Genomic DNA, 25,370 nt, shown 5'->3' with positions numbered 1-25,370 from the left:
ATGAAAGAGCATAGCAGAAGACGCACAATCGAATTATAAAGGTGGAGGGGATTTTAATGATTCTTCCATTTTAGAGATAAGGAAATCGAGCCCAGGAGCGGTGAAATGAATTGCGCAATTAATGACAGTCAAGACTGACATCAAGCCATCCCAGTTTTAATCCTGTGGCCCTTCCACTCCTCCTCCTCCTGATCTTACTTCTTCTACTGAGGGCTAATGGTGAGACTTTTGTACCAGGCACTGCGTAAGAAATAGATCTCATTTGTTCTTCACAACTACCCTTGTGATAGGCGGTGTGTGTGTGTGTGTGTGTGTGTGTGTGTGTGTGATAGACACTCTTAAAATTCATTTTACATGTGCAAAAATAGGCACGGGAAGAATTTTCAGCAAGGAAGGCAGAAGGTAAAACAGAGTTAAGAAATGGAAAGGGGCAACTAACTACCTCATATTTTGGGGAAAGCTGGTAATATGTTTAGATAGAAGATTTTGGTAAAACATTCAGGGCTTTTTGGGCCATCTTGAACCTGTTACTTTTTGTTCTTGGACGTGTTTTCCCACTGATTTGCAAAAGTGTAGGGATGTCTTGAGGCTTAGAGTTGATATCTGGGATTCAGCAATTTTTTATTTACGGGAAAAAAAATTTGGTAAGTGTTGTATGTTTTCCAACGACCACAAATAAAGAGGTTATCTCTTTACAGATAAGTAAAAAGTAGCAATTACAAGGAACACTTCAGGGGGTTCAGACCTGAGGGGCGTTCTTATAGTAATACATTAAAATTTTACAGGCCCTAGCTTGCAGTGAAGACTACGTTTCCCAGCGTGCACTGCGCCGCCCGCAAGTACTACGCCTTCCATCACTAGGACAGGGCGCGTACCGCGGAGCGCAATGCACCTTGGGGATTGTAGTTTTTTGCCGGCCCAACCGTTCCAACGGCCCCGGAAGCAGCCCCCGGAAGTGCCGGCCCAAAGAGGTGGAGTCCGGGCGGTGGCGGCGGCAGTGGCGGTTGCCAGGATCCCGCGTTGCCGCCTGAGACCAGTAATATGGCGGGGAGGAGAAGGAGAAGGCGGCGGCGGACCGAGCTGCGCTCTGTCAGTACCAATTGAGCCGTTTGCTTCCTGACAAGGCCCGTGGCGAGGGGAAAAAAAAAAGCTGACGAGGCCGTGGGAGATCAGGTGTGTGCTTAAGGAGGGAACTAGATCCTCAGCGGGTCCCGGCTTTTAGGTCACCGGGGGAGGCGGAATTGGCGCCCTGAGAGCTGAGGGTGAACTCTGTGCCAAACCCGCATGCAGGTGGTGGACCCCTGAGCTTCGAGTCTCTAGAAAAGCGCCGAGTGTGAGGAGACAGGTGCCCGGGGACCAGCGACACTCGGCGCGGAGGTGATGCTCGGATGCTGGTGCTGCCTGGGCCCTCGGGATGGAGCCCCATCAAAGGAGCTGGGGGAGGTGGGCGTGGGGCGCTGGGGTCAAGGCAGAGGATCCCTAGCAAATAAACTCGAGACAGAGCCAGAAATCGCCTCACGTTGATAAAACTGGACCGTTTTTCTTCTCCCAAGACACTGGCGAGGGAGCGTCCTCAGGGTGTGCACTGGACATTCTGAAAGCCGGTTACCACAACCAAAGGCCCTAGGAGTGCTGTTTACTCTGCCTTTGCGACCCCGGGGAATAAGCTTGAGGCTAATAAAGCAACTTCTCTTGATTGCCCCTGATACTGCTAGGTGATTCCTATTCTGCAGGGTTATAATCCCGGTTCCCTACCCCCCAATTTAGGCAAGTGACAGGCTCCCAGAGATTGATTTGATGGACAGGGGTCTGGAAACAACGAAATGAGGACGGTGTTGTCCCCCTTTCTGTGTTTTAAAGTTACATGTGAATCCTACGAGGAACAAAGCACCGTCGCTACCCTCCCGATATTCATAACCTAGTGACAAAAACCATCATAATCATCATCCTCTTAATAATAAAAGCAGTCCCCTATACTGGTCCTTTCAGCGTGTCCTGCATTATGCTAATTGCCACACACGTTTTAGTTCATTGAATTATTGAGACAGATACTCTGATTATCCCTGCATTACAGATGAGGAAATTGAGGCATAGAGATGGTAAGTAAATTGCCAAGAACACACAGCTAATGTGTCCCTGAATAAGAAACTTTCCTCTTTATTGCCTATACAAAAAGTTGGTCTTTGGGAGGACTAGGGGGTAAACGAGCAGCTAGCTTCCGAAAACACAGCAAGATCTGTTCTGTTACTTGCACTATCCCCTTTAGTGACATTGCTGGTAGAACACACTGGTGAGGAGCACCCGTCTATGGGGTTTGCAAAGAGACTCATTTGGAGAAGGGTCATGGTATAAATGGAGAAGACAAGGCATGTCTGAACTTGATGCAGCTGAAAATTGTTAATTCAAGTGGACTGGTAATGCCTGCTGGTAAACTGTGGGTCGGTAGACTTGTGGTTGGAGTGGCATTGTAGTCAAGGCTCTGTTCAAAAAAAAAAACCTTTGCTGACAGGTAATTGTGTGAGAAATGAAGTGCCTTCTTGCTAATCATATAGGATACAATGCTCATTTTTTAAATGATTGCCTTTGCAGTTGAGGGGTACCAGTGTCTTTGGAGAATAGGATCATCCATGAAACTACCAGTCTTTAAATTCCATTCTTCCTCGCTAGCTTCTTTTTTTATCTAGTCCACTCTCTCCTTTTTTTCTTCTCTCCTGGTTTGCGTTATTGTTTGAGCCAATTACCCTAATTCATTTATTCATTACTTTTATCAAGTGCCTACTGTGTGCTGACACTGTTCTATGTAATGGGGATTCAGTGGTGAGCAAGACTGAAAAGGTACCTGTGCTTATGGAGCTTACATTTTGGTGGAGGAAGACAGACAAAACCCAAGGAGATAAACAAGATAATTTCAGATAGTGGTAAGTGCTATGAAAATTGGGAAATAGCAGGGTAATGTGATAGTGAGTAAACGCAGGATTAATTTAGATGGGATAATCAGGGATGGCCTCTTTGAGGTCAGGGAAATTCACATTGAGGCTGAAGGATAGGAAAAATTCTTTCATGCTCTAGGATCGTTTGGTAATTTCCATAATCAACCATATTTAGCACTTGTATTTGGGTATTAAAAGCCCTATCATATGCCCTAGTTATGCTGTAATAAAAAATCTAACACGGTACATCTGCAATATGCATGACAAACGTGTGCTGTTTAAGAGATTTGAATTTAACTTTCCAAAGCAATTGGCATATCTGTATGAGGTTGTTGAAAGAAAAATAAAACTTGCCATAAAAACATTTTATTCATTCTTTACATTTCCCAGAACTTTAAAATAGAATTTCATACTTGTGTATACATAGAAAGTAAATATTTCTTATAATTATATAGTCATCTATTTACATGCCCTATAATGCTGAATGCGTGGGTTGTGTTAAAAAATATTTTTAAGTATTTTAGTAGAAATGGAGTTGTTTGAATTTCTCTTACATTTTAGCTTCTGCATATTTTGGTTGTTAAGATAACATAATGGGGATTGAAATCCAGACTAAAAAATGAGGCCTTGGTATGTCATGCAGAAAGGTGTTGTGGTTTTTTTGTTGTTGTTGTTTTGTTTTTTTACTTTTGCTTGTTTTATGAATACAAGCTTGAAAAATAATCTCATTCACACTCCAGTATAATTTTCTTTGAAATTAAACTCACACTTTTCATAAGTTGAATATAGAAATAATTAGAATTGATGGGATGGTAGGAAGAAGTTTTATTAATAAGAAGACTACCAGTTGGTCAAAATTAGCAATATATCTTATTTTTCATAATCAAATCATAATATGCTTTTTCTTCATTTCTAATTATGCTATAATGTGTCCCTGACTTTTTAGTGTACTACATTTTTAAGTACCTTAATGCTTAAGACAGTATCATATTCTATCTTATTTCATTGCTGCGTATCCCATATCATCAATTAAATTTTCCACCCCCCGCCTTTTTTGGTTAATTGTTTTAAAATGAACACCTAAGGGAACATTATTGTATTTTTCTGTTTTCACAGTTCATACCCTTGCTGGTTATGAGTCTGATGTCTCTCTTTTCATTTTCTCTTATTTAAAGGAAACGATGCCAGACATAAAGCTATGGAAACAGGCAATCAAATATTTAACATTAGCTAAATGAATGAACATGCTGGCTAATGCTTCCTGATTACCTTGCATTTTCATAGCCATCATCACACTTTTCCAGAAGTTGTGAAATTACTGGGCAGATTGTTTTAAGTAGTTTGGTGGTGCTTAGAATTTTCAACAATAAGATGGTATTATTAAGAGAGCCAGTAGATACTCTGGTTTCCACCTGTGACTGATTTGTCTGGTGACTGTGGAGACCAGATATATTTTCAAGATGTGAAAGTACTAATAGACTTTGAACTTCATGATAACAGAAGAATTTTAAAAGGTAAATATCCTCTCTTATGTAAATAGCCTTTTTGTCTTTTTTTTTTCTTTTGGCATTTTTACCTTTGTATGATTTAGTTTTTCTTGTGTAGATAAGTCCTGCTAAGGAAAATACAATATTCTAGTTTATAATCTGAAGTGAGTAAAGTGGTGTAGAACTTTTGTTCCTTTAAGAATTTTTCCCTGGTGAGTTCTTAGTACTTTTCTAAACAAATCATATTTAAAGATTGATGTATATACATATGCTTGGAAATATTTAATATAGGAAGCAAGGCTTCACTGGGTAGGATCTTGAGGTGCTTACCTCTACTTAAGAATTCGCTGTTCATCAGTGAAAAAAAAAATTCTGGGGGCCAGTTCTAGGAATTGTCAATGCTAGAAATATTTAAGTGCTCTATAAAATTTGCCAAATCATGAAGATCTGTTTTTCTCAGCACATTGCAAGTGACATTTTTCTCTCTGACAGTGTAATTGTGGGAAGATGGAGGAGTATGAGAAGTTCTGTGAGAATAGTCTTGCCAGAGTCCAGCAGGCATCACTGTCCACGGAGAGCTTTCTACCTGTCCCATCTGAAAGCATCTCACTTATCCGCTTCCATGGAGTGGCTGTGCTTTCTCCACTGGTAAACATTCTATGATTTTTAAAAAATCTTTTTTTCTATAGTGAGTCACTAAGGTAAGTTTACAGAAAAGCAAAAAAGGGTTATAAACATTGAAAAAATGCTTCGTATTCATAATTAAATATAAAAGAGTTAGCGTTTTTTCATCTACTAGATTGGCAAAAATCTGCTAAGACCTACCGTTCCTTAGGTTGTGGGGAAAAAGCACTTATCCTACATTTTTTCTGAGAGAATCAGCTGATTTTATTTTTTGGAGATCATTTTGGTAGTGTTTATCAGAATTTGAAAGTATATGTAACCTTTGATTTAGCAATTCCATTTTTGGGAATATCTTACACTTATACTGCTCTTTGTGCCCGAAGAAATACGTACAGGTTATGGTAGCATTGTTTGAAATATCAAAAGATTAACAAACAACGTAAATGTCCAGTAGTGGACTAGTTTAAAGACTGTGGTCCATTTTATAGAAATCTCATACATGCCATTGAAATGAGTACAATAGACCCACATGTGCAGGCATGGAAGGATCTCCACAGTCTATTGTAAATCACTGCACACATCGTGCTCTCTGGAGCAGAGTAAAATAGTGCTTACAAGCCTGGCTCTGGAGCCTGCTGTCCTTGGTTTAAATCACTGCTCTGCCACCTACCTGCTGTGTGAACTTGCAGGTCCATTTTCTTTTCTTGTACTTCTTTCCTTTTTTCTTTCTTTCTCCCTCTCTCTCTTTCTCTCGCTCCCTTGCTCTCTTTCTCTCTCTCTCTCTCCCCCTCTCTCCCCCTCTCTCCCCCTCTCTCCCCCTCTCTCCCCCTCTCTCCCCCTCTCTCCCTCCCTCTCCCCCTCCCTCTCTCCCTCTCTCCCTCTCTCTCTGCCCTCCCCTTCCCTGTTTGTTTAGTTATTTTGAAAGAGAGAGCATGAGCATGGGAGGGCAGAGAGAGCAGAAGAGAGAGATAATCCCAAGCACGCTCTGCAATGTTAGTGCGGAGCCCCATATAGGACTTGAACTCACAAACCATGAGATCATGACCTGAGCCTAAATCAAGAGTCAGATTCTTAACTGACTGAACCACTCAGGCCACCCGCATTTTCTTTATTTTTGAAATGAGAATAAAAATAGTGTCTACTTTAATAGGACTCTTTGGAGAATTAAATGATCTAATACATGTAAAATGCTTAGAACACTACTTGGATCATAGGAGGTACTCAATATATGTCAACTATTTGGGTTTTTATATAAGATTCTTTTTCTTAGGAATGATAAAGGAATACAGGATGAGAAGGAAGACACACTTTTCATTGTAAACTCTTTCATACTGATTGAATGTTTTTAAAATGTGTGTGACTTTATTTCAAACCAGAAAATTAATATAATTGAAAGAAGTTGCATGAAATTTTTTTTTTATATAACAGGAGGTAAAAGATCAATATTTTCTGCCAACTTTTTGTAATGACATTTTCAAACATACAGAAAAATAGAAAGAGTAGTGCAGTGACTCCCCACATGTATGCCATCTAGATTTAATAATTTTTAACACTTTTGCCATCTTTGCTTTATGGTGTTTGTGATTTTATATATATGTAGATGTGTATATACACATACATGCTTTTTTTTTTTTTTTTTTTTTTGCGGAGCCATTTGAAAATTGAAGCTGTGTAACAATTTTCTCTTAAATGTTTTGGTATAAATATTCTAAAAATAAGATATCCTCCTACATAAAATCCCCAATACCATCATCACATCCTAAGAAGATTAGTAATAATTTTAATAGCATCTAATATTCTATTCATATTTAGATTTCTCCATTTGTGTTCAAAATGTCTGTTATACTATTTTTTTTTTCCTAATCTGGGTCCAGTCAGAGTTCAAAAATACCATTTGCTTATTGTGGTTTTTTTTTTTTTTTTAAGTTGATTTATTTATTTTGAGAGAGTGAGAGAGAGGAGAGAGAGAGAGAATCCCAAGCAGGCTCTGCACTGTCATCACAGAGCCCGACGTGGGGCTCAATCTCATGAATTGTGAGATCATGACCTGAGCCAAAATCAAGAGTCAGACCCTTAACTGAGTTACCCAGGAGCCCCCAAAAGGGCTTATTTTATTTCTCATTTTAGAGCATTGGGTAAGTGAACAGGTTTTTTTCTTTCTTTTTAACTTTTTTATTCAGTTGAGAATAATTTACATGCAGTAGAATGCACAGATCTCAAGTTCTAATGTTCCATGAGTTTTCATATATGGCGTACGTCTGTGTAACTCACACCTACACAGAACATTCTTGTACCCACAGAAAGATCTCCCATGCCCCATCCTCCTCATTACCCCTCACTACTGCTCAGATACCTTTCCCTGTGGTTTTATCTGTTCCATGTTTTAATCATTCTGATTCAGAGCTTTCTGATTTTATGATATTTTTATATTTATGAGAAATAATTATGTATTTATGATGTTTTGCAGCTTACCATTGAGAGAAGGAAGGAAATGCAACAAGAAAAGCAGAAAGCACTTGATGTAGAAACAAGAAAGCATGTAAATAAGAAGAAAGATTTACTGGCTCGTGTCCAGGAGATTCTTGAAAATGTTCAGGTGTGTAATGTAGGCTTTTAAAAATTATAATTAAGAAATCATGAGGTAAGCATTGATGATAATTTTTCAGAAATATGTTTGCACTTACTAGTTAGTTACCAATATATTTCACTATAATGTTTGAGAAGCTTTGTAGTTTGTAATATTCCATTTCAGTTACTCCAAAGAACACTCACTTGCTTGTTAGTGATGCCTAGTACTTGAATCAGAGGGTACTTAGACAATGGAGCCCTACCCTGAATATAATTGCTTATTGTCTGTGTCTTATGACTCTAAAAACATGGAATTCTCAGTGACAAAGTGATAGAATCGACCATTGTGGTTTACCTCTGAACTAATCAGACTATTGACTCAATGACCTTATTCTCATTCTCTGCTAAAGTAAATAACTGCCCCCAATTTTTTTTGGTGAAAATTACCCTCTTAAATACACAAATGCAATTTAGATTAGATAAGTAGAATTGTCTACATTCATCTTAGATCCAAATAGAAACCATTTAAACAATACATTCATGCCGTTTGCAATTATTTTTATTTAGCTGAATTTAAATTTGTATAAACAATTTAAGGTCTGGATCGTACTAAAAAAAACCCAAATGAATTATGTTGAACAAATTATGTCTACCATACATAGCACTGTTCTGCAGGCTACATTTAAAATTTTCTTCATAATCTTAAGGGTTTGCAGTCTGTATAATTCATACTAGATGACACATGTATAATGAACCTGAGACTATTTCCCACCAACTGCTACCTTCATTTCTCCGTGGGTAATAATTTAATTTGCAGATTATAATTACTGTCCATATTAAGTTCAAGGCTCATTTTAGCAGTGTACAAAATCATAGTTGCTGTATACACAAATGTGAAACGTGAGGTATTTTAAGAAAACATTTTATTTTACTTAAACCTATGAATATGTTCCTGGGTTTGGTGAGTATGTATCACTTTTGTTTTATTTTGATCCTGAGGTTGTGACTAAGTATACTTTGTTGTACTGTTTATTGCATAGTACCTGGAAACCATTATATGTCTTGGGATTTATAAGGTAAAACAGGAGTGCCATATGGTCTAGGGAAAAAACACATACACAACGACCTAAAAATCTTAAAAAAAAATTTTTTTTTTTAATGTTTATTTATTTTTGAGACAGAGACAGAGCATAAACGGGGGAGAGTCAGAGAGAGAGGGAAACACAGAATCCAAAGCAGGCTCCAGGCTCTGAGGTGTCAGCACAGAGCCTGATGCGGGGCTCGAACTCACGGACCATGAGATCATGACCTGAGCCGAAGTCGGACGCTTAACCGACTGAGCCACCCAGGCGCCCCTAAAAATCTTTTAATATTCAGGATTCTGGAGTCTGTATTGATAATATGATAATTTCTGTCAGCTTAACATATACTTGTATAATCTTTAAAAACCATCCTAGTTCACTTTTTATTCTTTTTTTTAACGTTTATTTATTTATTTTGGGGGGGTGGTGAGCTGTGTGCATGGGGAAGGGATAGAGAGAGAGGGACAGAGATAGAGAATCCCAAGCAGGCTTTGCACTTTCAGTGCAGAACCTGATGCAGGGTTCAAACTCACAAATTGTGAGATTATGACCTGAGCTGAAATCCAGAGTTGGGCACTTAACCGACAAGCCACCCAGGCACCCCCTAGTTCACTTTTTATTCTTTTGCAAAGTCAAATGATTTAGATAGAAAGTGTAATTTTAATTTTTTCTGTTGGATCTCTTGTGTATCAATTGTTCTCTTAATTTGGATTTTTTTTTTTTAATGTTTATTTATTTTGGAGACAAAGCACAAGTGGGGGAGGGGCAGTGAGAGCCAGAGACAGAATCTGAAACAGGCTGCAGGCTCTGTCAGCACAGAGCCCAACCCGGGGCTCAAACCCACGAACCATGAGATCATGACCTGAGCTGAAGTCAGACACTTAACCAACTGAGCCACCCAGGTGCCCCTGGAAAAAAATTTTAAATGTTTATTTATTTTTGAGAGAGAGAGAGAGAGAGAGTGCGTGTGAGCAGGGGAGGGGCGGGGGAAGGTAGAGGATCCAAAGCAAGTCTCCCATCTGACACCAGAGAGCCCGATGTGGGGCTTGAACTCACAAACTGCAAGATCATGACCTGAGCTCAAGTTGGACACTTAACTGACTGAGCCACCCAGGTGCCCCTTAATTCAGAATTTTTTTTACTTTTGCTTGTTGCAAAACTCATTAACAGGTTGCTGTTTAAAAATGGCCATCGGTGAATCAAATTGAAGTTTGCTTTGATGATTTGGATTTTAAGTTGAAAATTTTATTTCTAAGTAACTTAAGCTACATGGCTGAGCTTTCATTTACTACAAATTTGCCTCATCATATAGAAGGATTTTAGTTATAATGTTTAGTTTTAGTTACTACAAAATATGTTAGTCTTTGTTAAAGAAGGAGTCATCTATGTAAGAAATTTATTTGCTATTTTAACTCATACCTTGGTATGCTTCGATGACAGCTTTCATAGGAGGAACAACTGGTGACATTAATAACATGTAAACCAAAAGAAAGTTAATGAGACTCCTTCTATTCCAAGATTAAATTGCACATGGATATATGAATATACGTGTATACCCATACACATACATACATATTGTATCAGATTAGATAATCTCCTTTTTTTTCTTTTAATCTTTAAATAAACAGGCCAGAATGACCAATGGATATTTTTTATAGTAATTTGTGCTCCCTGTGATATAGGACACAATAGAAAAAGGTTATCTTAGTTTTTGTTTGTTTGTGTTTTCAAATATTAGAACTCTGAATTTTCTATTTCAATTTTATTTTAGAAAACAAATCAAAGGCTTTTTTTGTATAGTAAGGGAATATTAATTTTTAAATTTCCTTTTTCAGGTTAGAAAAGCACCTAATGCCGGTGATTTTGATCCATGGGAGACTGAAACAGTTTACTCTAATTCAGAAGAGAGAAACCTGAATGTCCCTGCTATGTTTCCAAATATCTTGCCAAGCCCTACTGAACACTCTACTTCGGGAAAGTCTGAAAAGATAACTGGAATTTTGCCACTGAATAATGAGGACCGATTTAAATTTAATGGGATAGACTTAGCTAGGGACTCAGAAGAATTTAATTCTCTGAAGCAGTGTGATATTTCAGATATTAGCCCTGCGGAGAACGAAGCTTCTGTAAAAACCCCCTCAGCAACCCCACAGGAGACTCTTACGTCTGATGGTCTCTTGCCAACACATGAAGAACCGGATCCATCACTTTCGGAAGTTACTCCAGATCCCTACATAATGAGTCTTCAGAACCTGATGAAAAAGTCAAAGGAATATATAGAAAGAGAACAGTCTAGACGCAGTCTGAGAAGTAGTGCAAAGAGGAGTGTTAACGAGAGTCATTCAGATAAAGAGAATGATGCTGGTAAAGTGACTGACTATGGAAAGGAAAAGGCACAGTTGACTGGCAAACACTGTGGTTCAGTTATTCCTGACAAACCAAGCCTTAATAAATCAAATGTTCTTCTCCAAGGTGCTTCCGCTCAAGCAAGCAGCATGAATACATCAGTTTTAGGTAGCTTTTCTAAAGTGGACATACCTGTACGAACTGGCCATCACACTATTTTAGATCCTGATTCTGATTTTAAAGTCATTCCCACTTTTGTTACCGAAAATAATGTTATCAAAAGTCTTACTGGTTCATATGCCAAATTACCTACTCCAGAGCCAAGCCTGAGTCCTAAAATGCATCGAAGGCATTCTAGACCATCATCAGCATGTCATATACTTATAAATAACCCAATAAACGCCTGTGAGTTAAGTCCTAAAGGAAAAGAACAGACGATAGACTTAGTTGTTCAAGATACTGAGGAAAAAACACAAATACCTGAAACTGTGCCAAAGTTACCAGTTGATTTAGGAGTTTGTTCAAGCAAGGTTTATGTCACCAAAAATACATCTGAAGCCATACAGGAAGTGGTTTTAGGTAAATCAAATCAGGTATGTCAGTCTTCAGGAAATCACCTAGAAAATAAGGTTATTCATGGACTTGATGTCATGGAAGGTCACTTAACATGTGATGGGAGAGGACCACACAAAATGGATAGTACGTGTACTGCGATGCCAAGATCGCATGAGCCATATGCCACCGGTCAGTGTGTAGTGAGTCAAAACTTTGGACCCATGAGTGCACTCAAGTCAGCCAATGTGTTAGAGAAAAACTGCAATTTACAGATGGAACTGAATAAGTCTTATGATGTAAAAAACCCATCTCCTTTACTGATGCAAAACCAGAATACCAGACAGCAGATGGACACCCCTACAGTGTCCTGTGGAAATGAACAATTTTTGGATAACAGTTTTGAGAAAGTGAAACGCAGACTTGATTTAGATATTGATAGTTTGCAAAAAGAAAACTGCCCTTTTGTCTTAACAACCGGAATAACTGAACAGGAAAGGCAACATTTGCCAGAAAAAAGATACCCTAAGGGATCTGTCTACATCAACAAGAATAAAATGTTAGAAAGTAGTTCCAAAGGTAAGGAAACTCTGAAGTGTTTGATACCCTCCCAGCAGATGGCCCCTGTATTTAATACTTTTAATTGACATTTTGAAAAACAATAATTGTCTTCATTTGTTCATCGGGATATTTAATTTCATTTCTCTTGTCAGAGAACATATCATTAGCTATAGTTTATTGCCATTTGATAGGCTTTCTTAAAGGATTTTCTTTTTTTGAGAGAGAGAGAGAGAGCAAGCAAGCACACAAGCAGGGGAGGGTCAGAGGAGGGAGAGAGAATCTTAAGCAGCCTCCATACCCAGCTCTGGCTGACACAGGGCTCGATCCCATGACTGAGATCATGACCTGAGCTGAAATCAAGAGTCAGAAGCTTAATGGACTGAGCCACGCAGGCACCCCTCTTCAAGGATTTTCTTATTTAAAATGTGAATCTTTCACAGTTCACTTTGTATCACAGAGAATATTGTTAATGACTGGAGGAAAAAGTTCTTGCATGAAACATCACTCACAGTTTTAATCTAGTGTATTACTATGATATTTTCCTTTTGGACTGTGGTTTCTAATATTTCCATCAGTCCTTTCATTTGTAATGAGCTCCTCATGTAATTGGTCCTTCAGGGAACACCTGAACATCAAATTATTAGAGAAAAATCACAAATAAGTCTCTGTGAGTAGCGTTTCAAGAATGGCATCTTTATTGATAAAAAATATTTCAAATTTCTTTCTCATCTAGTGTTATATTAACAGCAACTTGTTAAAACATGCCTTCTTCATTAATCCTTATTTTGTTGTCATGGTTCATCATTCTTCATTACTGATACAGAAGATCCGAGTCAAGTAAATGAAGTTCTTGGACATAAACATTTCAGTTCTAATGTGATAAATATCTTCCTAAAAAAACCTCACATTCTGTAAAGTTGCACACTATGACAGGGTTTATAGGACAAATAGAGTTTTAAGGCCTGTGTAACTTTATAAGAACTTTAATAAATAAACATCAGTCGATACCTGGGGAGCCAACCTGGATAATCCAGACAGACAGTACAGCATGGCTGGAGGCTGTCCCCATGAGTAGCAGACACCCACAAAGCCAACCATGGGGCAGTTCTGGCAGTGCTTTAATAGGAGCGAGGCCAGTCATGGAGGTAGCCGGCTTGCTGTCAGATGAGCCCCTGGACAGTGCTCATTGATGAAATTCTTAAGGTAGAGCTGAATGATCTCTCGCTATTGGTTGTGTGGTTGGGCTAAGGAGCTTTTTCCTTTTTTGCTAAAAGTTGTAATTCTAGCCCTGCTTTTCTAGTCCCTTTTGCCTATGAAAAATTGCACATGAACAAATGCAAACTGTTGTAAATGAATACAATGTATTTAGGAACAAATTATGGGGGAACCATAGAAGATAGACAGTATGCTTATCTTCAGTGAAAATCATTGACTGTATATTCGGAAAGAATAATTCTTTGAATTTTGTTGAATGGTGATGGATCCATGAATATGTGCTATGTCTGTGTAATACTTGGTATTTCAACATTTCAGAGTGCTTACCCCTTTCTATTCAGTAAGTTGTATAGTTGTAATGATTTAATACATTTTTTAGTTAGTAATTGTGATATATGTAATTTTAATTTCCGATGTGTTTTGGAACCTGAAGCTGAGAAGCTTTGCACTATCAAAGGAACATTTATTTAAAAAACCAAACCAAAACAAAACTACAAGCCACAATACCAGAGATCCTGGGGAAGAATGAGAGTCAGAAGAATAAACAGCTGAGAATCACATCTTGAGGTTAATTTGAGTGAGGAGAATCCAGACTGAACACATGGTCTTGGCTCCATCAGTTCAGATCGTGATGCGATCTGTTGAGCGTGGATGGTGGTGACACACAGGCCTTTATTTGGTAGCATGCAGTGAGGGGAGGGGCCGAGGATGTGGTTCACAGTGGGGACCTGGCTGTGCCTTGATTGTGTCATGTCAGATGTCGGAATGCTCTTTGGTCAGAAGCATAATTTAAATTGTGTATCAGATATTAGTAAATTTTCTAAATTTGAGGGTATGTGTTTCTTTTCAGAAGGCGAGGAGATATTAAAAAGCAAGATGTTAGCTTTTGAAGAAATGCGGAAGAGACTAGAAGAACAGCATGCCCAGCAGTTATCACTACTCATAGCTGAGCAGGAAAGGGAACAGGAAAGATTGCAAAAGGTGAGGAATTAAAATGTAAGGACATGGGGCTGGTAAGTGGAAGTTAGCCCAGGATATGTGTGAGTTTTGGTCACACGTTATGTATAGGATACTTGTAGTTTTTTCCCCTGTATATCTTAATCTAAGGGGGTGATTGATTTTGATACATGGATATTGCCGAATTGTGAGGTTTGATATTTAGCTTATCTAAAAATAAATGCATAATTTATCAAAAGGAGACTTCTGATTCCTTGACTCAAAACGTTTAATATTTTTCAAAGGTATTTTATACATAGATGCTGAAATATGCATTCTGCATGAGTGTATTGAAGGGGAAGAATACTTGTTTTAAGATTTCACTTGAGGTAGGAAAACTTGAAATTAATCATTTGCTGATAATTCCCCATTACTTTTAGCTAAGCCTAAAATGGTGGTATTTTGGGATATAATTAAAAGATATAGCAGGTTATAATACATGGTTAATCTACAGGAAATAGAAGAACAGGAGAAAATGTTAAAAGAGAAGAAGGCAGCTGAAGCCTCTGAATTGGGCATTCACAGTGCAGTGGACTTAGAATGGAGAAAAGTGAGTGACTCTGGTTTGCTGGAAACAATGCTGTCTCAAGTGGACTCACTCCATACTTCAAATTCAAATAGTTCTGGTAAATGTTTTTAAAATTCTCTTCCATTTGGGAAAGTTATCCCACAGCAAGGTATTTTATTTGGCACACTTTAAGGCTATAGCTCTGTTCTTTTTTTTTTTTTTTAATGTTCATTTTTGAGAGAGAGAGAATGCACGCATATGCAAGCAGGGGAGGGGCAGACAGAGGAGACAGAGTAGCTGACGCCAGCTTTGTGCTGACAGCAGAGAGCCTGATGTGGGGCTCAAACTCCTGAACCATGAAATCGTGACTTGAGCCAAAGTCAGACACTTAACTGACTGAGGCACCCAGGTGCCCCCAAACTGTAGCTCTTCAAGTAATTCTATTTACCAGTAACTAGTGAAAAATGAAATGATGGCAGATCAAAGACTAGTGAGCAGGTGTTCATGAGAAAAGCCACCTCAGCGAGGAAGATACCAGGAAATTTGACTCAGAGCCCAGGCTTTGTTTATTCATGCAGCAGGTGATGTGCTTTAACTGAAAACACAGTTTGCCATCTCCTGAGTGATCTTGAATTACATCTAATTCTTCAGACCCAGCAAGAGCATATCTTCACATCTTCAATTATCCAGAGATGCTGTTTGTGTTGAGAAGCTCCATCTGGTGCATAAGCTTAAAGTCCATAAATATTTTAAGTCTGCACATGGATTAGTTTCAGGGGCGGTTGTTCTTCTTAGTGAGTCATAAGTGTTTATTTGGACATTCTGCATATTCTGATTATATAATATCAAGTATAATACTCTATGTATATTTATTTTTCCAGGTTTCACGAACTCTGCCCTACAGCATAGCTTTGGTTCTGCAAATGAAGCACCCTTCTACCTCTGGGGATCATCAACTAGTGGCTTCACCAAACTCTCAGTAACAAGGGCTTTTGGAAGGGCCAAAACTAAATGGTCTCAGGTGGGCATACTTCATGATATTTGTGTATCCGTCTGTCTAGCTATATTTTTTAAAGAGGTACATTATCTTAGGTTGTACAAATGGGGACAGATATTTTTGCCATACATCAAATAGCTTAGCTTTTGTCAGAGATGAAACTACACAGAGCACACATATGTAGAAGAATTTAGCTTATTGTAATAGATTGGGAAAACATCTTGAGTATAATGCTCAGATCCTCAAATAATTGTATCTGTCTTATTTCTTCCAGGTTTTCAGTCCAGAAGTACAAACAAAATTTAACAAAGTAACTGCAGTGGCAAAAGGATTTCTAACTCGTAGGCTTATGCAGACAGATAAGCTAAAACAACTTCGCCAAACCGTAAAAGTAAGAAGCTTGTCCATTGTTTGTATTTCACTTCTGTCTCAGTCTCCCAGTTCAGTGATAGCTAGTCACTAGCTGGAGTTGACCAATTCGTTCAGAACTTAGGCAGATCCAACATTTTTTTAGTCACTGCAATAGAGGCAGTTACAGAAATCTGATTAATCTCAGTCTGATAATTTTTTTAAATATTTAAATGAAGTAGTTTGGGTATTTTTGTCTTGCTTTAGAGAGTGCTGTTTGCCTTCTAATAAGTAATAGTTTTATGTTCTCACTGATTTTGAATTGGCTGAGAAAAAATCAAAAGAAAATTCCAGTGATCATCAATCTTTCTAGAAGAGTGGTTTTTGAAGGAGCATTTCTTCTTCCAGGACACTATGGAATTCATAAGAAGCTTTCAGTCAGAGGCACCATTAAAGAGAGGAGTTGTCTCAGCACAAGATGCTTCTCTTCAGGAAAGAGTGTTAGCTCAGGTAAATGCCCACATCCTGTAGGCTTTTAGGGAATGGACATTTATATCTCTCCCTTCATTTCACCACTGAAAATAGGTTTCCATTAAAACTTTAACCTTTTTCTCTAAGTGAAAGTGCATAGAATATTACTAAATTCTAATCTCGTCTTTTTAAATGGGCACAATATTTTCTTCTTTTGAACCTAGTTGCGAGCTGCCCTGTATGGTATTCATGACATATTCTTTGTAATGGATGCAGCTGAGAGAATGTCTATTCTCCATCATGACCGAGAAGTTCGCAAAGAGAAAATGCTCAGGCAAATGGTATGTTACCTGATTTTTTAATGAATGAGTGAAAAAGAAAAACTCTATTTCTTCTATGCTCGCAAGACACTTCTGATACCAAATGTGTGAGGTTTTCCCCCACTCCAGCAGGGTGTCCTACAATTCAATTCTGATTCTCTCTACTTGGAGTTAAGAGTTAGATATACTACAAGGTAAGGAGGCAGTTAAGATTCGCCCATCCAAAGTCTCAGGTTGTCACTTATACTTCTGACCGACCAGCTTTAAAACAGGGTTCCCACAACCCTGTCTTTGGGTTTGATAATTTTCTAGAGTGGCCTACAATACTCAGGGAATTTACTGGTTTATTATATAATAAAGGGCATAATTAAGGATATAGATGAACCACCAGATGAAGAGATAGATAGGGCAAGGACTGGAAGGGTCTTGAGGGCATGAGCTTCTGTCTGCATAGAGGACATCTTCCTGGCACATGGATGTGTTCACTGCCTGGAAGCTCTCTGAACTCCGTATTTTAGGTGTTTTTATGGAGGCTTTCTCATACAGGCATGATCAGTGATTAACTCAATCTCCAGCCCTTCTCTTGTCTCTGCAAGATAAGAAGCTAAGGCTGAATGTTCCAAGCTTCTACTCAGGCCTGGTCTTTCTGATGAATAGTCTGCACCTGGGGGCCCCCCAAAAAGTTGTTCCATTAGAACAAAAGATCCTCCTGTCACCCAGAAAATGACAAGGGATTGGAGCTGTGTGTCAGGAACTGAGGTAAAAAACCAAATATTAGAACAAAAGATGCTTCTACCAGGGCACCTGGGTGGCTCAGTCAGTTAACTGACTGTCTGACTGTTGATTTCAGCTCTGGCCTTGATCTCAAGGTTCATGGGATTGAGCCCTGCATTGGGCTCTGCACTGACAGAGTGTAGCCTCCTTGGGACTCTTTCTTTCTCCTCTTTCTCTCCCAAAATAAATAAGTAAACTTATTTAAAAAAAAAAAATGTTTCTACTCTTTCACTCTCAGATTTGCAAGGGTTTTGGGAGCTCTGTGTTAGGAACAGGTGTCAAAGATCAAATATTAGCAGGAACTAGGGGCAGAGACCAATATATTTCTTATTTCACAATGAGGTTCTTCTGGGTTTGGGGTAACTGATACTAAATCTCATTCTCTCTCTTTTTTTTTTTTTTTTTTTAAGTTTATTTTGAGAGAAAGAGAGTGGGGAGGGGCAGAGAGAGAAGGAGAGAGAGAGAATCCCAAGCAGGCTCTGGGCTGTCAGTGCAGTGCCCTACGCAGGCCTCAATTCCACGAACCATGATATCGTGACCTGAGCCGAAATCCAGAGTCTGACACTTAACCTAACTGACTGAGCCACCCAGGTGCCCCTCATTCCCTATTTTGACTTCAGCAGCTTCCCTGCAATTCTTAAGCACAGATAATCCCCAGGATTACCAGCAACATGCAACTCTGATGACAGATTTAAAAGAATTGCATATTGTTTTGTGATTGGATTTTGGAGTTGAAGCTTTGACTGTTGTTTGGATGGCTTATAAACTATCACTGGCTCCGCATTGAGTTTCCTTGAAACTATCATGTAGATTTTGCCTTTTTTGGAAACCAGAGTTATTTGAAATATATCAGGGTGTTGGAGGAGTGTGGTTTGAGTCATTGGTCTTCATGTGGTAGCCAAAAGAAAAGCCAAGTTTATTACTTCATTGGGAAAAATCATTGTAATTATTAACAAATTGGACTGTTTCAGTTCTAAAGACAGACTAAAATTCAGAATGCTAGTAGGAGAAGATTTTCTGTGCAGTTTGAGATCATCTTATATTATTTTAGTGGTATTACTGGGACCATTAAAGCTTTTTGTTTTGTATTTTAAAGGACAGAATGAAAAGCCCACGAGTGGCCCTGTCAGCTGCAACACAGAAGTCTCTCGATAGGAAGAAGTACATGAAGTAAGTGTACTTCCTGTCACATCACATTAATCCAGTTATTACCAAACCAATTAATTTTAGTCATCTATTGGTCTCTTTGTGTATTCAAATTAGAAAAAAGAACAGTTCACGTTTTGACAGCTGAGCTCAGAAATCTCTTTTTATATAAATAGTTTTATTACTCAGGTGATAAAATCTGATTTCATCTTTAGGTAAAACATATAAACTACTAAATTTGACAGTGTTCAACTTGTGTAATCGATAGCCATTCAGCCTTAAAAATAGTTAATCTTTATATTCACTGTCAATTTTACTTCTTTTGGATATATTCTTTTTTTTTTTTTTAATATTTATTTTTGAGATAGTGCCAGCAGAGGAGGGGCAGAGAGAGAGGGGGACAGAGGATCTGAAGCAGGATCCCAAGCAGGCTTCATGCTGACAGCAGTGAGCCTGATGTGGGTCTTGAACTCACAAATTGTGAGATCGTGACCTGAGCCCAAGTCGGATGCTCAACTGACTGAGCCACCCAGGCAACCCTGTAGTCTTTTTCTAATATGCGAAAGACATCACGGGAGGGAAACCTAATGCAAAGTGACTATCGTTGCAAGCTGCTTCTTTCTGGAAAGTAGTCTCTGGTGTGCTTAGTACAGCTGAGTAGTACAAAACTTGTAAATGATTTGTTTCTGTCATCATGTATCACATCTGTAAGGGTTTTCTCTCCCTTTCTAAATACATTGTGTGTCCTTATTTTTATGTTGTGTTAGAGCTGCTGAAATGGGAATGCCAAATAAGAAATTTCTGGTTAAACAAAATCTTTCTGAAACAAGGTGAGAAAAATTACTTCATCTCCGTGAGAAGCTATTTATTTATTTAAAAAAAAAGATTTTCTTTGTAAATGCCAAGCTTGCTCTTTGTTGAGTTATTTCTAACTTGACATCAGCAGAACACTCCCAGCTGATTGGAGGACTGAAGAATGGCCAAGATCCATATTAACACTAGGTCATGTAGCTGACTATATGACAGACCACATGTCTCAGGAGCTTTCTATAGGACATGCTGTCTTGGGTAGAAATTTGAGCCCCCGATGTCCTGAGTTCAGCTCACAGTCTAGGACTTATTTAGGATAATTACTTAAAAACCTTAGAAATCTAGCTTAATATTTCAGACCTGTTTTCTACTTTTACAAGAGTGATGTTACTTCTCTTGGATGTTTGAAAGGAAAAGTTGGTTTTTGTGAAGCATATAAATAAACTATCTAACACACAAGAATTAAACACTTGAGACATCCAGACAAAAACCTAAGATTTGGGCTCTTGGTGAAAAAAATATAAGTACCCTATTAATATGCTTTAGTCATTGTGATTTGCTCCGTGGTATTACATTGGTATATCTGCATAGATGACCAGTGTCACCTCACTGTTAATCATCTTTCACCTATTTAAAAAATGGGGGGGGGGGGATAACTGAATTTATGTCAGTCTCTTCTGAATTAATTTTTTACTTACTTTGTTAACAGAGTCCTTCAGCCAAACCAAGGACAGAATGCACCAGTTCATAGGCTACTTAGTAGACAAGGGTAAGAATGCCACCCGTGGGTATTTAAAAACATCTAAAGCAAGATGAGCTTTGAGAGGGAAAAATAATTTAGTATCTTTACATAAAGGATATCTATTTTACAAGTGTGATTTGTTTTATAGCATTGCAAAGATCTTTTAAGTTTTGTGCTCCAAGATAATCCTTTGGTGTACTGTTGTGTATTATATCTTAATTACCATCTTATGTTGGCATGCTTTTACTTTTCATTTCATACCATTTTGCTCATTAAGTATTGTAAGCATCCATATAGTAAGTTCAGCATCACCAAAGTGATCCTTCCAACAAAGTATAAGCCTTGGTTCTAGTCTCCCGATGAAGGAAAGCGTAGCTTCCTTGCTGTGCGCATTCGTGAGACTTAAGTTCTTTCCAAGCATATTTGCACTTTGAACTGTTGCAGTATGGTTGCTTTCTTTGAATGTTGAACATTTAGATCTTGATGCGAGTGACTTATTAATTCTTTTATATTCAATTAGAACCCCTAAGACATCAGTGAAGGGGGTTGTGCAAAATAGACAGAAGTCTTCACAGAGCAGAGTGCCTAACAGAGCGCCTGTTTCAGGTGTGTAGCAAATGAGTTCTTCAAGCCCATTCAATAGAAGGACGTGCACGAGCTGCCCCACGATGCAGGCCATACGAGTGCAATGTCTTGTCTTTCCTTGCCACCATAATTTGGGCATATTCACAGTCATTCCTGCTAATGACCACCGTGTTAGTATTTTGTGGCGGTCAGGAGACCTTGGTAAAACTGTGCGTCCAATCTTGGCTTCTGTAATAATCCCGTGGAAACGCTATACATTTTTTTAATCTGAAAAATCTGTAGAATTGTATGTGCCTAATTGAGAAAACCTTTTTATAAATGAGTAAAGTATAATAATCTGATGCCTAAATCTGTGCATGTTTGTTGAGCTTTGGGGAAGTGTATCACCCAGGAATATTTGTATCTGCACATAAAGTGATGAAAAATTTCTCCCTCTGGCCACAAGATCACATGTGAATATGCCAGGCGGGAGGGGGTAAGTTTTGTTTCTGTTATTTTGTGGATTTTAAATTCTGTTTATGGTGGCAAGAAGACAAATTTAATATGAAACTCATGCCAAACTTTTAAGCTAATGTTTTAATATTTGGTAGGGGTCTTTGTTAAGATACTTTGATAAGCTCACCAAAAATTATGTGATCCATTAAACATACTTTCAAAATGCTTTGCTTTAACTACACTTCTTTCTAAACATTTAAAAGAAACCAAACATTAATCACTAGGCAATGAGTTAATCATTTTAATCTTCCCATTAATATACAATTAATTACTAGGCAATGAGTTATTTAATCAATTCTAATCTTCCCATTAATATACAATTAGGCATATTTAGAGCTTTTATTACTAACTGATTTCCTCCAAATTAGGAGGGAATGAACAACATAAGAAATTTTTTTGTTATTGCCATTTGTTCACATAAGTTCAAAGAGGGAACAAGATACTGAACATAGCTTTGAAATGATTGCTGACTTTTTGCATGTATGTAGTGAATTTAATTTATAATGTTGCACTTGTAGAGGATAATGTAAAAGGTCATCTTTTGGAAGCCACTGTGAGTGACAGTCAATGGAGGTGTTTTAAAGGGGGTTATGTAGTTGAGGATTCTGCTTCCTCCAGAGGTGGTCAGAATCACCTGGTTTGAAAGGTAACTAGGAGAACTCCAAGCAAACACCAGATCTGCTGCTTGTGAAGTTATGTGGGATTTCAAGACATTTTCAATTTTTTCCCATATTAGAGTCACATATTGTGATAAATTCTGGCCAGCTGGCAACTGATCGAGGAGTTAGTACTGTTTTGCGTGATATTATTTATTGCCACAGTGACTACTCTCCATGTTCTTGTCTCATGCATTTCATCTCCACTGTTTGTCCCTTGTGAATTTGTAAGAAAAAGAGCCAAGTAATACTCAACAGTATGAAGGATGAATAGGAAGTCACATTAGGAACGGAGTAGTGCAGTTAGTCATGTCCTCAAGTTCAGTGTTTAGAACTATTGTGGTTTAATTGCATTGCAACATAATTATAAATACAAATGAACTTAACTCTTAAATGAACATGTACAATTACTATGTATCCAAAAAAGTACAAAATTTCTTTCCTATTTTTCTAAAGATTTATTTATACCTGAGTGCCTAGACAATTGAAAAAGACTAACGATTTTATCATTGTATGTAATTGAAAAATTACGGTATGACTGATTAAGATTCTAAGTATGAATCTCAACCCAGGGACCCATAGTTGCAGTTGAAAAGATTTTTCTTTCCTACTTAGATTCTTAGTGGCTTGGATTGTGTTACAAACAAACTTGAAACTTATGCTTTAGTTTGATCCGCATGGAGAATGAATGTTTATTAAGCAATTGATAGAAAGCTAGTTTTTTTTGTGATGACAGACTTTCATACTCTAAGATTGGAGTAGAATGCCAAGGGCTTACAGCTTGCTGCAGAGCACTTAAAGTTTATAGTTCTTACAAACTCAATTGCAATCACTGATCGTATGTTTTAAGACCTGTTTGGTTCATTTGATGTCTGGTGCTTGACTCAGGAGTTTATAGTGAAATTCAGAAACCACTAATTAAAGCAGAGTCGGAAGCAGTATGGCACAGTGGTTATTGGGTCAAACAGCAAATCAGGTGTAACTGGGTTCTCAGAGTATCTGTTACTTAGGCAAGTGACTTCCTCTCCCTTGTCTAGGCTGTATTATTATTGAAATAGTAAGTTTCTACCTTGGGATTATGTTATGTAAGGATTAAATATAATAATGTACATTGCCTAGCTCAGTGCTTGGCATTATAAACACTCATTAAACGATATTATAAAAAACTGACATTGAGAAATAATATTAGTTTTGCTCTATTTTTAGGAGCATATGCAGGAAAAACCCAAAGAAAGCGGCCAAATGTTGCGACAATTTAAGAAGACAACATTCGTTAGGATAACCAAGGGGTGGATGGGAGGTTTCATGCATACGGTTTTCCCTGCCCAGGACTTTTTATTTAAGCCTGGACTGTTTACACAGGCAAAGTGACATCAAAGGGCTGAGCAATTATCTGGGCAACTTGATCAGTCTGGTTAATTCCTTCCCTACACCGTCATTTTCCTCTTAATGTTAGGTTTGGGTGAAGGCACATTAGTATTTAGTAATTGACCATCTCTTTGCTTAACCTGTACAAACCTAAGTTTGTTTTCTGTAGCCAGATGTCTGCAGAGAACGTTTTTGTAAACTTAAAGGGCATTTGGATTTATTTCTATAAAATGTCAAAAAGGTGTGATAAATTACAAATTAAGTTCTCAAATATAAATTTCATTCATCTCTGCATACTGATTGCTAAATTTGATAAGTTAGATACTGTTGTATTTGAGGGGAAATTACTGCAGAAGGATGTTTTTCTCCTGGTTTATGTAACTTTAAAAACTGATTAATCTCTCAGTCTTCATATTCTTGGATTTACGGGATAACCACATAGGAGAAAACACTCGCCTGCTGATTGTGGTCCCCCCCAAATTTACCATAGATGTGGTTGGGGGCCACTGCTTTGATCAAAAGTACATTCCTCTTAACAGCTAGTTGTCTTGTGCAGATATGTTAGGTTTAATGTATGTTACCCCAGTACTCTTGGAAACACTTCTCCTAAATCATAAAATCTTTCTATGGAGGGTAAAAAATTAGGGGAGATAGCACAATCTTCTGGAATGTAGTAGCACCTAGGGGTGAATCAGTGCATCCATTTCTGTAAAATAGAGTAACGCTGCATGCGCTTCTGTTTTCTTGGTGTCTGCGTCTTGTCTTTCTTCATGGTCTGCTCTTTGTAGCTTGCTTGATTTAGGAGAGACTAAAGGGCTATATAACAACAAGTTCAGATTTGCAGATGGAACAGGAATATTGTCAAGCTGAAGTTACGCATTACTGAGGAGGCACTGTCGTTTTTAAGGTTTTCATCACTGACATATTCATTTAAAATATAAACCAAAAAATGTTACCAAGGGAACATGATTTGATGAAAGTGAATGCCACTGTTAATTTATCATACCATTTCCAAAAAGGGCTTTGTGCTTCTCACATAAAATCGGGACTGTGTACATTTACTCTTTCTAACTTGAATTTTAAAATGATACCGGTATTTTGAAAGTGCAGACTGTATATATTCTTAATATCCTTTGAAGAAGGTGGAGATAAAGATTGTTTTCTCCAGTTTTCGGCCCTATTTAAAAGTTGGCTATTACATCCAGCTGTAGACCGTAATAACCTACCCAGGGTGTAAACTTGATTTTCTTTATTGAGATGTATCATTTGTTGAGTGAGTGAGCCAGGAAATCAGAAGGCGGTCAAAAATGTCTGAGTTACTGATATATTCTTTATAAAGTATAGCAAAATATCTTAATATGATAAATTGTGCTTTATCATTCTGAAAACTCAGGATACAGCTTACTCATATCATTGTGGGTCTTTCCAGAAAGACAGATATTTCCAAATTTTGTGTACACTAATGCAAATTAGCTAAAAAAAAAATAGTTTGTTTTGGAGAAAGTTAAAACTAGCTTTAGATTAAGGTTGACAAACTTGAGTGTTGTTTTTTTTAAAGATAAAAGCCTGTGTGTTTTACACATATTTTAATGTTCACAGCTTTTCCTCATAAAAGTGCCAGACATCGTTTTGTGCTTTTGATGGATTTTTAATTTATATACATTATTTTTGTTACTTTTACTTTGAGTGGAATGCCCATTAATGTAAATTGTATTTATTTTTATACTTTAATTTTCACTAGTTTTGCTTCTAGGCAGAAGGCAAAATAAACTTTTCATCTTAAAAGAAA

The 25,370-nt window shown here is 37.8% G+C and overlaps 1 protein-coding gene across 8 annotated transcripts; it reads left to right on the top strand.

The window, feature by feature from the left end:
• The first annotated feature begins 952 nt into the window (after positions 1–952).
• CCP110 (centriolar coiled-coil protein 110) lies at positions 953–25,370 on the top strand. 8 transcript variants are annotated; one of them, XM_060648637.3, is made up of 16 exons: positions 953–1,173; positions 2,773–2,918; positions 4,910–5,065; positions 7,509–7,637; positions 10,527–12,168; positions 14,219–14,346; positions 14,816–14,987; positions 15,751–15,890; positions 16,141–16,257; positions 16,623–16,724; positions 16,910–17,026; positions 18,876–18,949; positions 19,693–19,755; positions 20,445–20,504; positions 20,998–21,083; positions 23,420–25,370. In XM_060648637.3, the coding sequence occupies exons 3-16, from the start codon at positions 4,925–4,927 to the stop codon at positions 23,470–23,472; spliced, it is 3,024 nt and encodes a 1,007-aa protein (XP_060504620.1). In that variant the 5' UTR covers positions 953–1,173; positions 2,773–2,918; positions 4,910–4,924; the 3' UTR covers positions 23,473–25,370. The 8 variants fall into 8 exon arrangements, with proteins under 8 accessions (XP_060504620.1, XP_060504619.1, XP_060504622.1 ...); XM_060648633.3 differs by having other exon boundaries at positions 954–1,173; positions 14,216–14,346; XM_078439914.2 differs by lacking the exon at positions 953–1,173 and adding an exon at positions 1,214–1,377 and having other exon boundaries at positions 14,216–14,346.

The sequence above is a fragment of the Panthera onca genome, chromosome E3, assembly GCF_046562875.1.
Source record: "Panthera onca isolate mPanOnc1 chromosome E3, mPanOnc1 haplotype 2, whole genome shotgun sequence".
NCBI lineage: Eukaryota > Metazoa > Chordata > Mammalia > Carnivora > Felidae > Panthera > Panthera onca.
The sequence above is the reverse complement of the archived record's forward strand: the minus strand, read 5'-3'. Positions and strand labels throughout refer to the sequence as shown.

Bases quoted from the DNA above. Each gene is read 5' to 3' on its own strand.
- CCP110 (XM_060648636.3), top strand. From the start codon at position 4,925: ATGGAGGAGTATGAGAAGTTCTGTGAGAATAGTCTTGCCAGAGTCCAG. The intron at 15,891-16,140 runs GTGGGCATACTT...TATTTCTTCCAG, and splicing joins CCAAAACTAAATGGTCTCAG to GTTTTCAGTCCAGAAGTACA. The intron at 19,756-20,444 runs GTGAGAAAAATT...CTTTGTTAACAG, and splicing joins CAAAATCTTTCTGAAACAAG to AGTCCTTCAGCCAAACCAAG.